This window comes from Hoplias malabaricus, chromosome 8 (assembly GCF_029633855.1).
Source record: "Hoplias malabaricus isolate fHopMal1 chromosome 8, fHopMal1.hap1, whole genome shotgun sequence".
NCBI classification, from domain to species: Eukaryota; Metazoa; Chordata; class Actinopteri; order Characiformes; family Erythrinidae; genus Hoplias; species Hoplias malabaricus.
In genome coordinates this window covers 34,911,994-34,932,831 of record NC_089807.1, presented here as the reverse complement: position 1 = coordinate 34,932,831, position 20,838 = coordinate 34,911,994, and the positions used below count along the sequence as shown (strand labels likewise).

Here is a 20,838-nt window from a genome sequence, read left to right as displayed (position 1 = left end):
GCACCAAGTAAATATGGCTTTAATACATTGCCAGATGAAGACATATTTTTTATTGTTGATTTCATTTCCTCTCAAAACAGCCTGTAAACACAAGTCATTTCTTTCCTAAGGAGGTCAAATCCAAGTAAGGGATACATTTACAAAAGCTATAAAAGGAAATACCGAGAAGAGGGGGCTTCTAAGAACCATGCAATCCCTGGTAGACCACTAGGTAGAAACTTGAGTCATAAATCCACAGGTGTTTCCTCCATCACACTCCTGTGGTACTCCAGCAGTGAAACTGAGGAGTGTAAAACTCCAGCACCACTTCTGGTTCTGATCCACTCATACCAGCACAACACACACTAGCACACCTCTACCAAGTCACTGTCACTGTAATCTCGCATTGCCAGACTCTCTAGGGAGAATCTAGTACCTTTCACCACTTAACATGACCAAGAACCACCTTCTACTGCAGGGAAAGGAATTTGACTGAAATGCAAAAGGACCAATCACAAGTCTGCTATTTTGTCTAACATGTAAGAGGGGGGAGCCAATCAGAATTCAACTGGAATCCTGACATTGAGGTTAACTTAACACATTGAAAGTATCAGACGGACATCTATGGCTGAGTTTAGTGTCACCGCAAGTGTCCTGATAGTGGAAGAACAGGTTGAAAAACGTATGCAGGGCAATGTACAGACAACACTCTGTAATTGTTGAACAAAAACTGCTTCTGTATGGTGGACCCGATAATATGGACAATGAATTTAGAAAGAAGGAGGTCATTTTAATGTTTTGGTTGATTGGTGTATGATACCTGAATTAATAACTTAAATAAAAGCAATTTCCTTCCTGTCGGAAATTACATAAATTATAGGATGGTGTCTCACTTTTGCACTTTGCTATATTTTCTCACTGCCCTTACAAACAGTTTGAAAACACTAGCTTCCCTTTACACTGCGATGAAGAAGTGGTCCAGAAATCTGGAACAGAATGAGTTTCAATGAAATATATTTATAGTATATATTTATATATTTAGTTGTATTTCCCCTCATATCTGAGTTGACTGACAGTTACTAGACGAGCTTGTTATGACAGCAGTGATATGCCCTGAGAAAACAAAAAGCTTTCTCCGCCCTGGAGATTGAATGATGTACTGTGCGATAACTCACACAGTGAGGGAAAGGCAGGGAATTTCAATTGGGGTGCAGTTTATTGAGCAGCAACAGAGCAATGTCTGTATGATTAACTTTAATTAATAATAATTAACTGTATTTGCGCTACTACTCTGTGAAGATTTGATAGTGTTGATAGGCAAGGGAATCATTAGTGAGGTCAGATATTGAAGCTGGATGATTAGTTCTTGATCACATACACCAATCTAAGTCTTCCCAAAGGCTTTAGAAGGAGTGCCATCACTTCAGAGCATGTAGATCCACATCTCCAGAGCCCAAATGATGGGAATTTTGTCACTTGGCATGGCGACAGTTACACTCCTTGAGGTTTAGTATTGGATGTGATACCCATAAATTCATGTATGGCTATTTAATTAGAGTATTCCATTCTAATGGTCAGTGCCTTTCTATTGAGGGTATATAAAACTGAATTCACTGTTAGGGTGGTTTACAAACCCTAAACACTAGTAAGTTTTTCTTTGTCCAAACCAGTGTTTATTTAACAGCACAATTTATTTGATCACAGTGAAGGTGAGAGTGGACTGGAGTAGATGTTTTCATAGATGTTATTTCCACTTTGTTTTCAGACTCTCTGGTTGAGGCTTTGAAGGCCATCAGTGTGAGTACAGAGTTGGTGGAAGAGGAGCTGAAGCCTCATATCGACACACTGCTGAACCTCCTGCTGGAGAAAAGTGAGTCTCTATTCATATTTATGCCAGAGCTCCATCAATGTGAACATGGTGTAATCTACATGCATATTTATTGAAATGATGTACATATTCAGATATACACTAATACTGGCTGGTATCATTTTAGTTCGGTTGTTAAATAGATAGGTGGAATCGAGTAGATATATATAAACAGTGCTCTGATGGCACTGTCAGGTTTCAAACATGATTATGTCAGTTCTCAACTGTCAACAGCAGAAACTCAGGAACAAGTCTAGACATGCCCTGTTTGCCGGACAGCCATCGGCTGCAAAGCAGTGACACAAAAACCACAACTGAAGTTTCAGTAGAGACGCTTCCTAGGAATCAAAAATATACAGTCTACTATTAGAAGTCCTTGAAAGTAATTTAGATAAACAAAAATCATGCCCTGTGTTAAAAGTGACAACATATGATGTGTATTGTAATAAGAATCTGTGAGAAACGTACAAAATTTTTTGTTTTCCAAATTTTCACTCACCATCTTGACTTTATCTTGTAAATATGAACAAATGTAGAACTTTAAGTCTACAACACACTCCAAAAACATTAGGACAGAGGCAAGTTTGAAGTTTTGTTACATCACCTTTCTTTTTAATTGTACGTTTAAAAGTATAGTAAATAAAGTTGAAGTTTTTCAATTATATAAACGCACAATCATGCATGTGCGTGTGTGAGTGTTACAGACAGGTTGTAAACACATGCATTACACTTTAATCCTGTCATGAACTGATTAAGTCCTCCTTCTTTGAATGTGAGTGTCTGTGTGTGTGTGTGTTTGCGGGAACACGATCCAATGAAGTGGGTAGAGATGGGACGGCTCAGCTTTAATTTAGTAGATCTGTAATAAACAGGATAGAGGAGACAGGTAATCAGCCTATACTTCTGTCACAAAGAGAAAGAGCATGAGCACAAGAGAGAGAAAGTAGTGTGATAGTAAAGACAGGATACAAACCTATAGGAAGAAAAGTGAAAATGAGAGAAGCAGAGAAAGAAAGAAGTAGAAAGAGACCAACAGACATACATCTAAAAAGAAAAAGTGAGAGTGAGAGACTAATCAAAACACCCTTAGAGAAAGACAGGTCGAGGCAGATAGAGAAAGGGTGAGATGTATGAATGAGATAGGAAGGGGTTAATCTCACCTACAAACTTTCTTTCACTCCTACTCTCCTTTCCTGGAATTTTCCTCCAGCACAAATGAATTTGTAGCAGATGTTAGTGCCTGTCACATTCTCAGTGATTTTAGATGGCAAACACGTCTAAAAATGGAAGGAAGCAGGCTCCCTCGGAAGAGCCCAATGTAGATGTTGCCATGGCAGCAGGGCCTGGCTCTGACAGCTTGACCTGCCTCCATGGCTGTGTGGAGTTTCTCTCTCTCTCTCTCTCTCTCTCTCTCTCTCTCTCTCTCTCTCTCTCTCTCTCTCTCTCTCCCTTTATAATGAGAGATCCCCCTGTCAGCTCTGGTTGGAGCACACTGAGTCCAACCCTCTGAGAGCCCACCACCTCAGCTAAGGGAATGTGTGCTTCACAGAGTAGAGAAGAATACAGGAGATCAAAGAGCCGCCATAAGATGAAAGCTGAGGCGAGTTTCTTGTAGATTTAATTTTGGATGCAGAGGACTCATTCAGCACCTAAGCCTACTTACAGAGCCTTTAGATTTCCCTCCGTCTCCCACAGTCACACTTCAAAGCCTGCTCAGAAAGTTTTCCAGATAAAAAGTAAGAGGACAGGAGTTTCCAAAACTGAAGTTATTTGAAAGCTATAGAAAAAAGGGTACTCCTGACAACCATGCAAGCAGCAGTGTCTGTAGATTAGTTAAAAATACAAAAAACGAGTGGGGAGTAATTAAAAATAATCTACAAGTCTCTAAAAGGGAAACCAATAGGGTTTTTCCATTGGACAGTGCCAGTAATAAACTAATGATTACTGAATATATTTCACATATTGTGAAGCAACACTGAAGAAAATGATCAATACGATGTCATTGTCACGATTACATCAACACAGGTTTTTTTGGGTTTACTTTGGATGAGATGTTGATTTAATACTTTTTTTCATGTCAGAATTTTAAAGTTTCCTTCAAATGTTTCTGTTAAAATGTTTTTATTCCTACCTTCAGAAAAGGGCACCGCGGAGCAGATAGCGTCCAGCGGAATCCTGCCGACCTTGGCCCAGACTCTGCGGAATAAAGGCTCTCTCACATCCCAGGTGGCTCTCTTGGTGGCAGAAATGGCCAGAGAAGGTAGTAGGAAGCCCCCATATTCTTTATCACATCACCAAACTAATCAGATATATCATGAACCTGAGAGGGTGAGGGCAAACACATGCTTCCTCCAAAACATGTGCAGCCAACTACAACTACTCTTCAAACTGTAGCCAACTTTTCGTTACAGCTGAACGCGCTTGAGAATGTTAACTGCCCAGGTGTGTTTTGGCTCCCGGCCTCAGAAAGCTAATGCATCACCAGGGATTGAACCAGCAATCAGATTATAGCAAAGCATTGGATTAATATATTCAAGGGGTTATATGTTGTTTACAAATTCACAACCATGGATTTGTGTGGTTGTTGTGTTTTCTGGGATAATACTGATGTTTGTATTACCTACTGCAGCTGCTGTGAGGGACAGGTGTATTGATGCTGGGCTGGTGACCGCCCTGGTTCCTCTGCTGAACAGCTCTGACCAAGACCTGCTGCTGAGCACTGGCCGAGCCATCGGACGCATCTGCTTCGACAACAGTGAGAATCTGTTTCTCAGCTAATGGGCTTTTTGTTCCAGAGAAGACAAAGAAAAGCATTCACAGCAGGATAACAAATGCATATTAAAATAGCAAATGTTCATGCCCTACTCTCCTGTCTCTGCTGGATTCATCTCTCCACCTTTTTCTCTTTCTACTCATCTGTTCCTTCCCACACAGGATGCTTTTTTTGCCTCTTGTCTTTCTTGCTTTTCATTTTCATTGCAGAAAGCAATGTCTTGGATAGTACAATCAATTGAAATTAATTGTGTATAGCGACAATCTCCAAAAAAAAGGTACAGTACAGGCACATTATTGTCATTAATTGTGCAGACTGTTTAAATATACATTCAAAGATACAACAGAGGTTATAAAGTCCAGTTTTATTCCCTAAATGTACATTACATTCTCCAAGAGATGTGAATATTTGTAAGATTTTTTTAAGTCCTGGAGACTAAATGCAGCATAGGAAATGAGCACAACTTAATATTGTATTAATATAGAATTCATCATTTTTTTTTTTCATCATCCATTATCTGTAACCGCTTATCCAATTCAGGGTCGCGGGGGGTCCAGAGCCTACCTGGAATCAGGGAATACACCCTGGAGGGGACGCCAGTCCTTCACAGGGCAACACAGACACACACACATTCACTCACACACTCACACCTACGGACACTTTCAAGTCGCGAATCCACCTGCAACGTGTGTTTTTGGACTGTGGGAGGAAACCGGAGCACCCGGAGGAAACCCACGCGGACACGGGGAGAACACACCAACTCCTCACAGACAGTCACCCAGAGCGGGAATTGAACCCACAACCTCCAGGCCCCTGGAGCTGTGTGACACTACCTGCTGCGCCACCGTGCCGCCCTAATATAGAATTGATTACAATTATTGGTGGCACAGTGGTGCAACTGGTAGTGTCACTGGGTCATGGGGTTGTGGGTTCGAGTCCCGCTCCAGTTGACTCCTCTGTGAGGAGTTTGGTGTGTCCTCCTAGTGTCTGTGTGGGTTTTCTCCAGGTGCTCCGGTTTCCTCCCACGATCCAAAAACACACGTTGGTAGGTGGATTGGTGACTCAAAAGTGTCCGTAGGTGTGAGTGAATGTGTGAGTGGGACTGCTGCCCCCTCCAGGGTGTGTTCCTGCCAGTGATTCCGGGTAGGCTCCAGACCCACCGCGACCCTGACCTGGATACAGTTTACAGACAATGGATGGATGGATGGATATATTATAATTCCATAACTAAAAGTATTGAATATATACCCTTGAGGGTACCATCACAGTGAGAGTTTTCTGAGTGTATTATTTGACATTTTAAATAATGTTGTAAGGATAATATATTATAGAAAATATGAAAATAAAATGAATATTATAAACATAAAATTGAAATGCTTTTATTATATTCTTACAAAAATCACAAAATGATATATATTATGTATATCAACTTGATTTGAGATATTACTATTCTGCATTCTATTTTCTATACTCTCTCTGCTGTATTCTCTCACTCTCTCTCTCTCTCTCTCTCTCTCTCAGCTGTGCAGCAGACTCAATTGGTGAAGAGCGGTGTTATCCCCAGGCTGGTGGCCATCATGCGCCAGTACCCAGAAAATGACCCTCTGGTCAATGTCTGCCTACTAGCCCTGTGTAACCTCGCTGATATGGGTGAGAGAAAGGAAGCAAAATTCACACTGGGGCCTTCCTAAGGCTTCAGAAGGTTTTAAATACAGCAGCACTGTGAGACAGACCTTTCTGTGCTTGGTTCACTGAAGCTTAAAGCTATAGAGCTATTTGTGACCTAAAGCAAATGATCCAAATTAATTATTTCACATATGTTATGCACGTGTTGTTGCTGAATGCAATCAAATCCTCATAGCAACAAACACATATGTAGGAAAAGAGGTTCTCCAGGACCAGGGCTAAATACCTGTGCAATGTAAAATTAAAACGATATATTAAAACCATAAAGAATGTGTGTGTATATGTTCAGATGCAGCAAGAGAGGCTTTAGCAGAGGTTGGAGTAGCTGAAGTTCTGACTGCTCAGCTGAAGAGAGCTCCAGATGCAGAGCGCCGCCATCTGATCCTGGAGGTGCTTGGGTCTCTAGGGGAAAGCGGTGAGGAAGATACACTTGTATCGCAGCAACTGTTATTAATGCAACCCCAGCCAATAACACACTGAAAATATGATGCCACAGGCAAGATATTACATTTGAATTCATATTTATAGTATGTAGCACATGGTCTTATCCAGAATGGCTCACAGATATGAATTTTCATTTTAATAAAAGAATATATACTCACCCGTACACAGAGGATTAGTGTCCAACCATAATTGAACTAAGATACTGCTGGATATAGGAGCCAATGCTGTAAAAGAGAGAAATAAACATACCATAAGTGCAATGCCATACAACAATTGCTGATACCTGGGAAAGAGGAACACAGGAGTGCAATACAAGACATTTTAGTAAGAGAATTTTTTCTTCCCTCAGTGTGACCAATTAGCCGTAGTGTCCGAAACTACACATTGTTTATATTTGCACTGAAGCCACAAGGCTAAATTAGCTAATGAAAGTAATATTTTGGTGGTACTTGTTAGCCTTATCCTAAAATATGTAACCAATTAGTTAATTAGCTATCAGGCTTCTGACAGAATTCTACCTAAAAAAACACACAAAATATATCCTCCTGGCTTCTACAGCTACAACACTCCAGCTGGCTTCTTAGCTTTAGCTACAATAAACAATAATGCTAATTTCAAAACAATAGCATAGAATGTTAGCAACCATATTAGTTGAATTAAAATTGCTTTATCACTAGATGTATTTTGTTAACTGATGCATGAGCAAGGGCATTACCTGTTACTTACATTGAGCACACTGCTTCAGTGCAAATCCAAACAAGCCAGGTTTAGGTTTTAAACATGTCTGCATTGACTATATTTGGGGCAAGGGAAAAAATATGTGAATTTGACATTGTGCTAAATAAAGATTTATGCCAATGAAGAGAAAAAGATTACCAAATGATTTTCAGATATTCCAACCCAGGTAAAAAAAAAAAGATTAAATAAAAAGTGTATACTAAAATAATGTGTATATATGTTTGTTTTCGGGCCCCAGATGCACTGAAACTCCAGTTTGTGGAGGCCGGGGTGCCTGAAGCTCTCTCGGAAATGATTCGCAAATTACAGGGTGACTCTGACCAACATGACCTCTGCAGTATAAAAATAGCTTCCAACCTCATAGTGACACTGCTGCTGGGGGGTGAGTGCATTTGTCACTACATCACCCACATTCTAATACGGTAGCATTTAGTAAAGGAGTCATGAAATGCGCCCAGGAGTCCTGCACACTTGCCTTAGTTTGTTCATGTCCCTGGTCATATTAAAAGCAGAATTCATCATACCAGATCATTTAAAGGGACAAATTACTTTGACCAAAGTGTTACTGTTAATTTTACCCTCCTTAAAGGGTCTTCTGGATTTAGATTGCATCCCTATGAAACACAGGCAAGAAAGAATAACAGTAACCAGTAATATTATATTTCACACTACATCCTACTTCTCCCACTCATCTACTGAAATGCACAGATATAGCGCTGTCACAGAATATGTCACATTATGAAGAAAAATACTTGGTAAATAGATGATAAATCACCGTCTCAACAAAACCTTCTTCAAAGATGATGTACACTATAAAGAATGGTAGACATTTTCTTCCAGTTATGGACCCAAGACTAATGGTTTTTATTTATCAGTGGCACAGCATGATCTATTCAAATTCAATGTAAAATCCAGAGCATGGTATTAATATTATATATTGGGATGTTGTATTAATGAAACAGAGGTAAGGCATATCTTTATCTGGCTGACTATATTCTAGATGAGTCTATGCAGACGTGCTTTGGTGAGGGGACAGGGAGTGTGTATCAGGATGTCCTGTCCTGGCTCCAGTCTTCTAACACTCAGCTTCAGCTCTCTGGAGCCCTAGCCATCGCCAACTTTGCCAGAAATGGTGAGAGAATGATATATAACAACTGATACATTTACACTGGCCAGATATTTTCAATCTGCATGCAGTTGTTCTTTGGTGTCCTCAACCTCAGAAATACTGTCCCTGGAATGGTACCCTCCGAGGTATGAAAGGAACATATTTGTTTCAAATTTCCTTGTAATTGTATTCATTGATTAATTTTATTTTCTCCAGGTTTTTAATTTTTTTTACAAAGTTAAATATACTAATGTTTACTTCTGGAAAACAGAATGTAGTGTAATTTTTGTAACACAACTGAAATTAAAAAAACATTGATTGTTCTGTTTTACACCAAGGGTTTTCTTTTTCAGACAGTAACTGTGTGAAGATGATGGAACTAGGGGTAGTTCCTCATATTCTGGACTTGCTTGAGAATCATGTGGATGAAGGCGACGTTTCTGTGCAGCATGCGGGCCTAAGTGCTCTGAGAAACCTCGCCATACCAGGTATCATCAAATATTGCCTCAGGTCACTAACACCCAGTGATTTGATCTTGAATTCTCACTCTCTGAGTCACTGTAAAAATCAAAGTTGATTACGATGGGCAATAATTTGAGTATCTCTTCCTGTAATTAGTACAATAATAGAAAACACATTGGAGTAATAGAAGCCAAAAGGCAGTATACTGTTGCCAACAAAAATAAATGAATAAAAAGAGGCAAGGGAAAAGGATTTTAGAAAATGCAAAAACCTTTTTACTTTTCACATAATTTAATGTAAGGAGATTTTATTAAGTAATTTGAAGTCTAGGGCGTCATGGTGGCACAGCAGATTTTGTCGCAGTCACACAGCTCCAGGGACCTGTAGGTCCCAAACACATGTTGATAGGTGGATTGGCAACTCAAAAGTGTGTGTGTGTGTGTGTGTGTGTGTGTCACCCTGTGAAAGACTGGCGCCTCCTCCAGGGCGGGTTCCTGCCTTGCGCCCAAAGCTTCCGGGTAGGCTCCGGACCCACTGCGACCCTGAACTGGATAAGCAGTTACAGACAGTGAATGAATGTATGAATGAATTTGGAGTGTAACTATTCGACCATTTTATATGAACCTTTCACATAGTGCAAAAAATATCTCATGCTCAAATAGCGTAGAAGAATTAGAACTTTGGATAGTGTCAGTATGATAAAACGATGTATATTATACTACAACAAAGATTACTTTGTGATAACGCAAACAAATATAAAGGAATAATAAATAAGAATTATGCCATATTCCCCTACACTTTTAAAAATAAAGGTGCTACTAAGGGTTAACTGAGTAATGCCATAGAAGGACCACTTTTAGTTCCAGAAAGAGCCATGCTCTTTAAGAGATTGGTAAGTGTGAAGAACCTTTTAAAGGTTTCAAGAAACTTTGATGTAACTTTTCTTTGATGTAAAGGATCTTAAGCAATTTAAATGTTATTAGCAAAAATGGTTCTTTATGGAACCAAAAGTGGTTCTTCTATGGCATCACTCAAAGAACCCTTTGTTTTTATATTGTATTGTGTGATGTGGTTGTTCTGAGTATGCCAGTATGCATCAAAAGCATTTTCTGCAGTAAACAATCACACAAAGTTGTGGCAGACAAAGATTAGATGGAAGAATGCTCCTGGCATTTTCCCTTAATACCACAGTATTGCTATTCAAGGCACAGAGGTGCAGCAGCAGAATTATATGGAACTGCACTGTACAAGTTATTCTTCCAGCTCTGTTTTGAACAAACACTCTTCTAACCACCTTGAATGTTCAGAATAACAAAGACACATTACAAGCAGCTTGCATTGTAGATTGCATCTAGAAAAAACATTTAGATCATCAGATCAATCTCAGCCTGAGTTCTTCGGAAAATAATCAACCTAATCTTACTCAAACAGAACTGTTAGAGGCTTACTCACGTGTTTGTTCTCTTGTTGATCCAGCTTCAAATAAAGTGCGAATGCTGGAGGATGGAGTGAGTGAGAGGATCAGGACACTGCTGCGCTCAGACATGCCTCCTGTCCAGTTCAAACTCCTGGGGACCCTACGCATGATAGTGGATGGACAAGGTCAGCAACAAGTGAATACAATAACCCTTGTATAAAATTCTTTGCTAAAGGAGATTTTAAATACTGCTGTGTATTGTGGGTTTAAATACACAGAGTGCAATATATATAAAATACACTCACATATGTAAATACATACTTTGCTTGTAGGGACCATGCCTGTGAAGGCTGAAAAGGGGAGGTGAAATCCCCCATACCTCTAAATATATAAACAGTTGCCACAGTTACAAGTCTGGGTTATTTGTCTTTATTGTAGTCCAGAAATATTTGATTGTGACATGAATATGTCGTCAGTCCTGCATTATTTTATAGTTCCAGTAAATTTTTCCTCTTTTTCCAATGAGAGATGTGATGATTCGGAATCAAATGGGTCACTTATCCATTTGCACCCACACGCTATTGACAAAGTAAACTGCAATGGAACCTTTGCTCCATAGTGCTCTAGCCAAAGGCTAATATGTTAGCCCCAAGGTAACAGGTAATTGTAGGGGAACTCTGAACAAACCAACTGTGGCTGATGTTTAACCTGTCTGTAAGTTACTATTTGCTAGTAGGGATGCCTGTGAAGGATTTCTGAAATGGGGCGGCAAACTCTGATATATTTTAGGGCAGGAGTTCAGGGTGGCTTTGAAATGTGTGTAAAGCCAAATCCCCCTTGTTGGATAGATGAATGCAAGCGAAGGGAGGAGTTTGGGTGTGGTCCTAGTCCCAAATTTTGTTATTAGATAACTTCAATTCACTGTCTGAATTAGGACAGAACTCATTTGTTGGGTCTGAAACATTCATTGTCTGAAACATTCGTTATCTGTAACCGCTTCTCTAATTCAGGGTCGTGGTGGGTCTGGAGCCTACCCAGACTCACTGGGCGCAAGGCAGAAACACACCCTGGCGGGGGCGACAGTCCTTCACTGGGGGTGACACATACTCACACATTCATTCCCACCTATGGACACTTTTGAGCAGCCAACCCACCTACCAGTGTGTGTTTTTGGACTGTGGGAGGAAACCAGGACACACAGACAAGGGGAGAACACACCAAACTCCTCACAGACAGTCACCCGAAGCGGGACTTGAACCCACAACCTCCAGGTCCCTGGAGTAGTGTGACTGCGATATTACATGCTGCGCCACCATGCCACCCTTAGTCTAGCACCCCCATAGGAATAGAGCAATATACTCATCTCAGTTCAGGTTTTTTAACATTTGATGTTCTCTTTGTTGTCTAAAAATTCTCATTTTCTCTGCCATGAGCATGAGAAAAAGCCTAGCATACTGGAACAAGACACTTTTTTTTTTTTTTTACTCATTTACTGACACAGGGGTTTCATAAACACATTAGACTAGTTTTGAGCATGCAAACAGATTGGAGAGCTAGCAGAATGTGAGCAAACATCGTCCGAATTTTGAACGTCATCTTTAGCTTTGTTTTTAATATTGGACTCATATAATGCTAAATGCAGAAATGCAATGTATAATATATATTTCACCCTTACACAGGTATTTGTAGACAATGTAGACAGCTTATGGCAAATTATCATTGCTTTTCCCTGAGATAAGGCTTCGGTTACAGTATTAATCTTGAAGCTATGATTGTTCACATTCATGTTCTTCTTCTTCCTATATTATTACCCTCCGAGCTTATAGCTATACGGAAATACCCACGAGCAGACAATAGAACAAACCCTGCACAAGCAGCCTCTTTGACTTACAAATTAATGCCTATATTCAAGTGGTGATTACACTTTACACAAATGGTAAATGCAGTGGGTGAATAGAACCTGTCTTAAATATGCTGATCACTATTAATACTCATTTGTGGATCTTCTCTTTGGGTCCTCTTCATATGTGTGTGTGCGTCTTAGAGGAGGCTGCCACAATGTTGGGGAAAGATGAGATCCTGTTGGCGAGGGTTACAGAGTGGTGTGAAGCGAAAGACCATGCTGGAGTCAGAGGAGAGGCAAATCGGCTTTTAGCAGCCCTTATCAGACACAGTCGCTCTCCAGTAAGTACCCCTCTCTCTCTCTTTCTCTCACACACACTCTCACACACTAATCAGAGAATCAATCAGTGGAACTACAGCCTTGTAGGTGTTTATAAATTACCAGCTGCTCCCTGAAGGCCTGGAAAACATTGAGAATTAAACGCTAAGTCACCAACCAATAATCTTCTTCTTATTTTTAGCATCCTCCACCCCTGCACAATCAAACATACCAGAATACCCTCCAGAGCAGGCTTCTCTTAGTCTCATTACTACCCCTAGCAATAATTATGCAATATCACACAATAACACAATAACAATAATACAATATCACAGGGTGTTATACTCAGTTTTTTTATTAAACAGCAAATTAATAAAATCATGTATAAGACACAAAACAAATTGTGTTTAATAAATGAACATTCTATCTTCTGATTTAAATGTCATGAAATTATTAGAATTAATTCAATATTATTTTTCCAGATCAAGAGGAAAAGATTATGGAATTGCCTTGTAATTCACATTTCAAAAGCAAATACTGGCACAAGACTTTAGTCTGAAGTTAAAGAGTCATACAAACAGAAATTAATTGGCTGTTTGACATGGTTAATAAAAAAAACATGGCCCAACATGAAAAATGTTAGTTGTAATAATGCAAAGGATGTTGTGTCTAACTTTAGGTGCAATTAAATTTTGTATGTTATAAAAGAAAACATACAGGTAAACCACTGAGGACATCAAAGTGTCAGGAGGGAAAACTCAAAGCAATATGCCTTGATAACAGAAAATGCACAAAAAAAACTAACAAAAATAAATAGTGGGCTGAATGGAATTTTCTTCAGAAAAGACAGCAGCTTAAAAACATGTCCAGAAATCTCAATCTGTTTGAAAATTTATGGTAGAAATGGAAAGAATTGGTCTGTAACAAGCTTCCTCATGCAAAGGCCATTTGTGAAAGCTAGAACCAGCTTGATTTACAATATTCTCACACTTGTGAAGTATTTGCCGTAAAGAATTCAAGCCTGATGAGGGTAACAACATACTAACTGTTTCCATATTGGGCGGCATGGTGGCGCAACAGGTAATTTCGCTCTCGCACAGCTGGTCTGGTTTGTGTGTTCAAAGCCTGCCTGAGGTCACTGTCTGTGAGGAGTTTGGTGTGTTTTCTCTGTGTCTGTGCGGGTTTCCTCCGGTTTCTTCCCACAGTCCAAAAATACACGTTGGTAGATGTGCAGGTTATTTAAAAGTGTCCATAGGTGTGAGTGTGTGATGACCTGTATTGGACTGGTGCCCACACAAGCTGTGTTCCTGCCTTGTGCCCAATGATTCTGGATACGCTCCGGACCCACCAAGACCCTGAACAGTTACAGACAATGAATGAATGATTCCATATATTATACAGACAGCACTGAGTGATTCTGCAATTTTGTTCTCTACTTGACCAGAAAAAAATTAGCCCCTTATTCAAATATTTTAATTTTTTGTTTATGGTTTGTTTCGGGAACCCAGAACATTCATCTATTTAATAAAAAACTGTTTTGTATCCTATCTGTAATGTGGTTGGCTACGACATTGAAACCATGTGTTAAAATCTTCTAAATGATTCCATCATCTTTGCCTGTGGTAATTAAATCTTCTCTACCATAGCTGATTTCTCCACTACTTTTGAAGTGAATTAAAACGTTTTCTCTCTTCCTGCCAGGAAGTCATCCATGCTGTCATCAAGGCAGATGGGATCCAGCACCTCATCTCGATGGCAACCAGTGAACATGTCATTATGCAAAATGAGGCTTTGATTGCTCTAGCCATTGCCTCTGCAATAGACATTGGTAGGGTCACGTTTCCAATAGTTCAACCATTAATATTTATAGCATGTTTACTGTTACAGTTCTGTGCATTTATGTAGTTATTGTTCATTTTGGCATTACCATTTTCTAATCTCTATTTAACCCTTATATCTACACAGCTTGTTTTTTTTATGTTACCGTGCATTTAAGACATGATATACCTACTTAAACTGTGCTCCCTTGTGTTTTGTGGTGTCTCAGTCCATAGGTCAAAAGGTTCCAGGTTAAAAAGCTTCTTACAACTCCTTATAAAGAGGTGGAGCTAAACTTTTGTAAGGATATATAGCCATACACATGGAAATATGCTGTTTTTTTTTGACATCACAAATTCAATGAATTTTTGCACCTTAAAATATAGACTACATAGACTATATTTAGAAATGAGTGGCATACTTTAAAACATTACCAGTGCTAAAACAAAACAAAAAAAATCACTCCATGATAATGAGACATTTAATAACATTGAAAGGTTTGTAAAAAATTAGATGTACCCAAAAACTGCAAATAGTCGTGTTTTACAGAAGCATTAATAGTTTGTTCTTTTAAATGTGATCCTGAATTCCTAATGAGGTTCGGTTGGTGCTGTGTGAGGAAGCTCTCAGTGAATTAGCTAAAGTCTAGAGCATTCTGAGCTGTGAGTGGGTGATAACCAATCAAAGCATATAGAAAGCAATTATGCAAGCGATTTTTACAGATAACAGCTGTTCCTGGTGTGAGAGTCTGCTGCTGTTTTTTTCCTTTCTTTTTTTTCTTTATTCTAGTCCTATTCTAGTTTGATACCTATTCTATACCCATTCAGGTGAGAGCATAGCAGCAGTCATAGAACCAATTATAGATTCCCTTGCATTACTGGATCATACCAACCAGCTAAAAAGAACCACCAAAAATATGCAAAATTGGATCATAAAGACAGACATTTTCAAGCTGAAAACTGACAGGCAGCATTGCCATTCCTACAATTCAGTCTCTGATGGAAGTTCACTGCTGGCATTTACTGTGATTTCTGTGGTTGTTGGTATACTGTGGTGAATAACATGCTGTCCTCCCCACAGTAGGCTAGATTCTCAGCTCATGCAAAACAATAATGATTAAAAGTAAAGTAAGACTCCTAATATTATATAGGCCTGCCTCTGTAGCAAGATGAAAATGATAAGCCACTTGGGATAAATTCATCAGCCAATAAATATAAAATCTCAACTGCTGCATTTGTCTCCTCTTCACTCTTCCCATTCTTTGCTTGTTTTTCTAACCCAGAGGCAGTACAAGAGCCATTCAGTAATGCTGATCTCCTACCCACCCTACAGAAGATGCTGGATGACCCTGTGGGAGCAGTGGAGGTCAAATTTAGCACATTAGGCCTCATCTGCAGCCTGGCCAACTCCAGTCAGTAGCACTCGGTTCATCCTCCACACTACAAAATACAAAACAGAGAAGAAGGCTTTATTAAAGCTCTGTGCTCCAAAGCCGCCAGAAAAAAAGGCTTATTTAATGTTTTTATAAACTTAAGGTTAACATACACATGCACGTACTTCAGTTACAGCATCTACCTGCTTTTAATATGTCTTGAAATATCACTTTCACAATTTACTAAGATTTCCAGCCTTGGGTTGAAGTAGTACTGCGGGCATTCATCCAACATCACTAGACATTTGGTGCGCCATTTGTTGAGCAAGCATGATTCAAAAGTAGAACTCATAAACTTACAGTTTAGATTAGCTTTTCTGGGGCTTTTAAGCAGATTTCTGGCAGTGGAAGCCTACTGCAATCTATAGGGCTTATTTAAAGATGGTGCAAATATTTTAATTATTTTAATGAGGGATATGTGGATGGATAGATAAATGATGTCCTTAGTAGTGCACATTATAATACACATTTTTGTTTTGAAGTATACTTAAGGAAATTCATAACAATTGTCTAGCCAGAATTTACTGGATATATTTAATGCTCAATGTAATATCTTAACTTTTTTAAGTCCTAAGCATAGTATGATATAGTCCATCTCAGGAATGCTATTAGAATCAAATCTTGTTTCACCTATGTGGTGTCAACAGCCTCTAATAAAGTCTCTCTCTCTCTCTCTCTCTCTCTCTCTCTCTCTCTCTCTCTCTCTCTCTCTCTCTCTCTCTCTCTAAGGCATACTGAAGGAGCAGATGGAGGCACTGAACCTGAAGGACACTCTGTCCAAGCTCTCCGGTCACACCAGCACCAAGCTGGCCTCCCAGGTGGACACTGTGATGGCTGTGCTGTCAGAGTCCTGCTAGAACAACTGTCCTGACACTCAAATGATCTGGACGGCCGATTCCAAGCACACTGCATCCTCTTTCAATACACTACTAACCAACCCAGCCCAGCCCTCCGTTCTATTGGACCGAAGCAATCAGAAGCAGCAGTGAACCCAGCAGGAAGAGGGGATGTCTTTATTAGAGAGGACCTTGATTGGTCCAATTCCACGGTCCATTCTCTAGCAGCTGACCTGTGACCACTTTGAGGACAGGAACTAAGAGTGCATCTCAATGAGGTCAGCGTTACCCATGTAAGAGGAAGCTGCTGGCTCTCTGTTATATCCAGTTTCTTTATCTCCTGATCACTGTCAGTAATTTCCAAGATAACTGGTGTTCATTCCTATACTGCAAACACGGTATTTAGTTATCTGCGCCTTAGGTTAAGCTTAGCAGCTTTATGGAGTTATATGTGTTATATTATAATCTTCTGGTAAAGGCAGTTGATCTATCCTAGTGTTTTCTATTTATTTATTTACTAATTATTCTTTTGAGTGAGTGTGAAACTACTGTAAATAAGTTACTCCTTCACGGTCCTACGCAAAAAAATATACTCTTCTATAATCCTGTATTCTCATTCAGCAAAGCACATGAACTCACACTGATCCCTGCATTTACAGACAATACGGAATGTGACTTAATGCTTGCCTGAGAAAAGGAAATGCATCTCAATTTGTAATACATAACTACAATAACCATTGTATGATATTTCTATCATAGCTGGCCTTACTAGTGTCTGAATGAGTGAATTTTTCGACGCAGATTCTTTGATCATGTTGATCATTATATTAGCTAAAGGTGAGCACAACAAACCATGGCACATATTAGCAATAGCAAGGAACATATCAAGAGCTAAGCTTGATAGTCTCTAGTTTAATATTTAAATATATAAATATATACACACACTTTACATTAACAGTCATTGATGCGTAGTGAGTGGTGTGACTGTGCTATGGGTTTATGCAAATCTGTGTGTCTGTCTCAAATGAGAGGACTAATGCCATCACTAATGCTCTCTCAGTTCTCAATAAGGAAAATCCTCCAACAGCTGATCTAACCTTACAATTACTGTTTTGGTCAGAGTTGCACTTTGCGTCAGCTGTGTAAGGGCAGCCCGCGCGCTGGTGAAAGAGAAGCAGCTGCTGGAGCAGAGTGGAGAAGAACAAACTGATGAAAATAAAAATGATTTTATTCAACTCCATTTGAGTTGTGACCATGAGGAAGCAAAGGGACTAGTGTTAGGACGGCCTTTATATGCCGCTGCTGACCTGCTACATCTCCACCTGACTCCACAGCAATTCATTACAGCGAATTTATCAGGCACTCCAATGCTAGATAACTGTAATAGCACAATCTGTGTATGTTCTTGATGGTTCTTGAATTGATGATTTTTAAATTAACTATTACTGGTGTTGAAAAAGTGTGTGGTTAAACCAGAAGAGCCTGTTTCTGGCAATAAAAGTGGAACAGCTGAACTCGACTGTGGCCTTTCTTTAGTCCAATCATCAATAGTAAAAAAAAAAAAAGAAGTCATTTATTTTCACCAAAAGGCTTGAGCAAGTTACACTATATTTCCTTAAACGTCATCCAGACCTCTTTCTAAATATATATATATATATTTTTTTATTAAAGACAGTAGTGTACATGACATAGTGTAATGCATTCAATCATTCAATAGAATAATGCATTCAAGCTTGCCACTAGATGGAGACAAGGGCAATAATGGAAAAATTTAACACAGCCTTTGACATATAAATAATCTTACAGTGACGTCAGCCTAGTAATACTATGTGTTTTATAATCAGCACAGAGTGCAATCCATAAGTAATTTAGTCCATATATGATTGTGTACCAACAGATTTAGCTCTGCAGTCTGGATCTGCCCCTGCATAACAGATCTGAAATGAGACTGGGATACAAAATATGAGGTTTGGTTTGAGGGGGTTTATGCACATATTAGGTGACCCATATAGGAGTCACAGCCCCTTTTATACTTAGTCGTCCTATTTCAGGGGACCACAAGTAATTGTTCTAGACAAGTTGGCCCTAGACTTTCTTAACTTCAGGGCAGCAGCAGTGGTAGTGCTGTAAAAGCAGGTCTTCTGGTGAATAAAATGATAAAATCAATAAATCAGGCAAATAATATTCAGTGTTTCAGAATCAGCTGTTCTGAAACTTTGTAGCAGAGATTCCAAATACCATTAGGGGTTTATAGGTTTTCACTTTAGAGTTATACATCAGTATAATAACATAGTATTAAAACTGCTGACCATTGTTGGTTTAAATGAATTTCAATGAACATAATCAGAAGAGAAGCATCACTAATGGATCACACCTTAAAATGTTATGGATCAAAAAAATATTATATTCCAGAATTTAAATAGTGAAAATTGAGATTCAGTACTATACCAACCGCTTTATCCCAGTGACTCTACTGATATAAACAGTAGTTTCAAAAGGGTATCAAAAGGCCAGTAACAAATGCTTTGGTATTCAGTCATTTTATTTTTTAAAATGTTTGTGTTATTGCCACTCCTTAAAAATTTGGTAAAAACTGACCATTGATAATGATACCACATACAGTCATGTGAAAAAGTTAGGACGCCCCATGAAAACCTTTGTCTTTTTTGAACAATTTTAAACATATGGATATTTTAGCTTCATTTAAATTGAGAGACACAAGCTCCAGGGACCTGGAGGTTGTGGGTTCGATTCCCGCTCCGGGTGACTGTCTGTCAGGAGTTAGTGTGTTCACCCTGTGCTCCGGTTTCCTCCCACAGTCCAAAAACACACGTTGGTAGGTGGATTGGCGACTGAAAGTGTCCGTAGGTGTGAGTGAAAGTGTGTGTGTGTGTGTGTGTGTGTGTGTGTCGGTGTTGCCCTGTGAAGGACTGGCGCCTCCTCCAGGGTGTATTCCCGCCTTGCGCCCAATGATTCCAGGTAGGCTCTGGACCCACCGCGACCCTGAACTGGATAAGGGTTACAGATAATGAATGAATGAATGAATGAATGAATGAATGAATTGAGAGATGGAGTTTATATAACTTAACAAATAAAACTGAAGAAATTACTTTTAAATATAAGTTGTAAAACGTAATGAACAAAAAATGTACATTTCTTGTGAGGAAATGAGGACACCCCCACATTTATTACTATGTAAAATGTCTATATTTAGAATCAGGTGCACCACATCAGCTGCAAGTGATTATACCTTTGTTAAAGAGGACATTGTTGGATTTGCCCTGGATTGCTGAGGTGAGTGGTATCACCATGGCGAGATCTAAAGAGGCCTCCAGAAAGAACGTTATAGATGTGAGTCTGGGAAAGGATATAAAAAGAATAATTAGAAACCAGCCATTCCTCTGTCAGGAAAATAATTAGACAAGTGGAGAACATTTAAACCAACTGCTAACATGGCCAGGTCAGGACATCTTAGCAAGTTCAGTTCAAGAGCAGGCCGCAAGATGCATAAGATAGTCTCCAATAATCCTGAAATGTCATCACACCTACAAGTAGGTCTTTCCACAATTGTTTTAAAGGTACATGCATCTACCATCAGGAAAAGACTGTAATAATTTGATTCTCATAGGAGGTGTGCAAGGAGGAAACCCTTGCTGTTTAAAAAAAAAAAAAACATCTGGGCAAGACTAAAGTTTGCCAGAGAGCACCTAGACAAAGACCAGGACTTCTGGAGCAATGTGTTTTGGACATGAATCCAAAGCTGAATTATTTGGGCACAGTAACATAAGACAGGTCTGGTGCAAACAAACACAGCTTTTGGGCACAAGAACCCCATACCAACTTTGAAGCACAGAAGTGGAAATGTCATTGTTTGGGGCTGCTTTGTTGCAGCACGGCCTATGGCCTCAAAATAGGTTCAAAAGAAAACCAAAAAACAGAATCCACAACCAATAAATTACATATTGTAATTGAGAAAAGTGTCATTAATATTGAGATTTATAAAAACAGGTTCATAAACAGAATATGTCTTTATATAATCGTCTATTTTGAGTTTAATAACCGTTTTCGCATTCATTGCGCCTTTTCTCAGTTTTGCTGTCTCCTCCAGAAGTTTGTC

The 20,838-nt window shown here is 39.3% G+C and overlaps 1 protein-coding gene across 1 annotated transcript in view; it reads left to right on the top strand.

Annotated features, from left to right (window-relative positions):
- si:dkey-191g9.5 (rap1 GTPase-GDP dissociation stimulator 1) overlaps positions 1-18,224 on the top strand; it is a 19,008-nt gene extending 784 nt beyond the window's left edge. Inside the window, exons 2-14 of the mRNA XM_066679172.1 lie at positions 1,745-1,849; positions 3,984-4,106; positions 4,476-4,601; positions 6,141-6,269; positions 6,595-6,720; positions 7,726-7,869; positions 8,488-8,619; positions 8,949-9,083; positions 10,534-10,659; positions 12,519-12,658; positions 14,337-14,463; positions 15,736-15,864; positions 16,615-18,224. Of these exons, the coding sequence (XP_066535269.1) occupies positions 1,745-1,849; positions 3,984-4,106; positions 4,476-4,601; positions 6,141-6,269; positions 6,595-6,720; positions 7,726-7,869; positions 8,488-8,619; positions 8,949-9,083; positions 10,534-10,659; positions 12,519-12,658; positions 14,337-14,463; positions 15,736-15,864; positions 16,615-16,742 (1,670 nt within the window). The 3' untranslated portion in view covers positions 16,743-18,224. The remainder of the gene's footprint in view (positions 1-1,744; positions 1,850-3,983; positions 4,107-4,475; positions 4,602-6,140; positions 6,270-6,594; positions 6,721-7,725; positions 7,870-8,487; positions 8,620-8,948; positions 9,084-10,533; positions 10,660-12,518; positions 12,659-14,336; positions 14,464-15,735; positions 15,865-16,614) is intronic.
- The last annotated feature ends 2,614 nt before the right edge of the window (positions 18,225-20,838 follow it).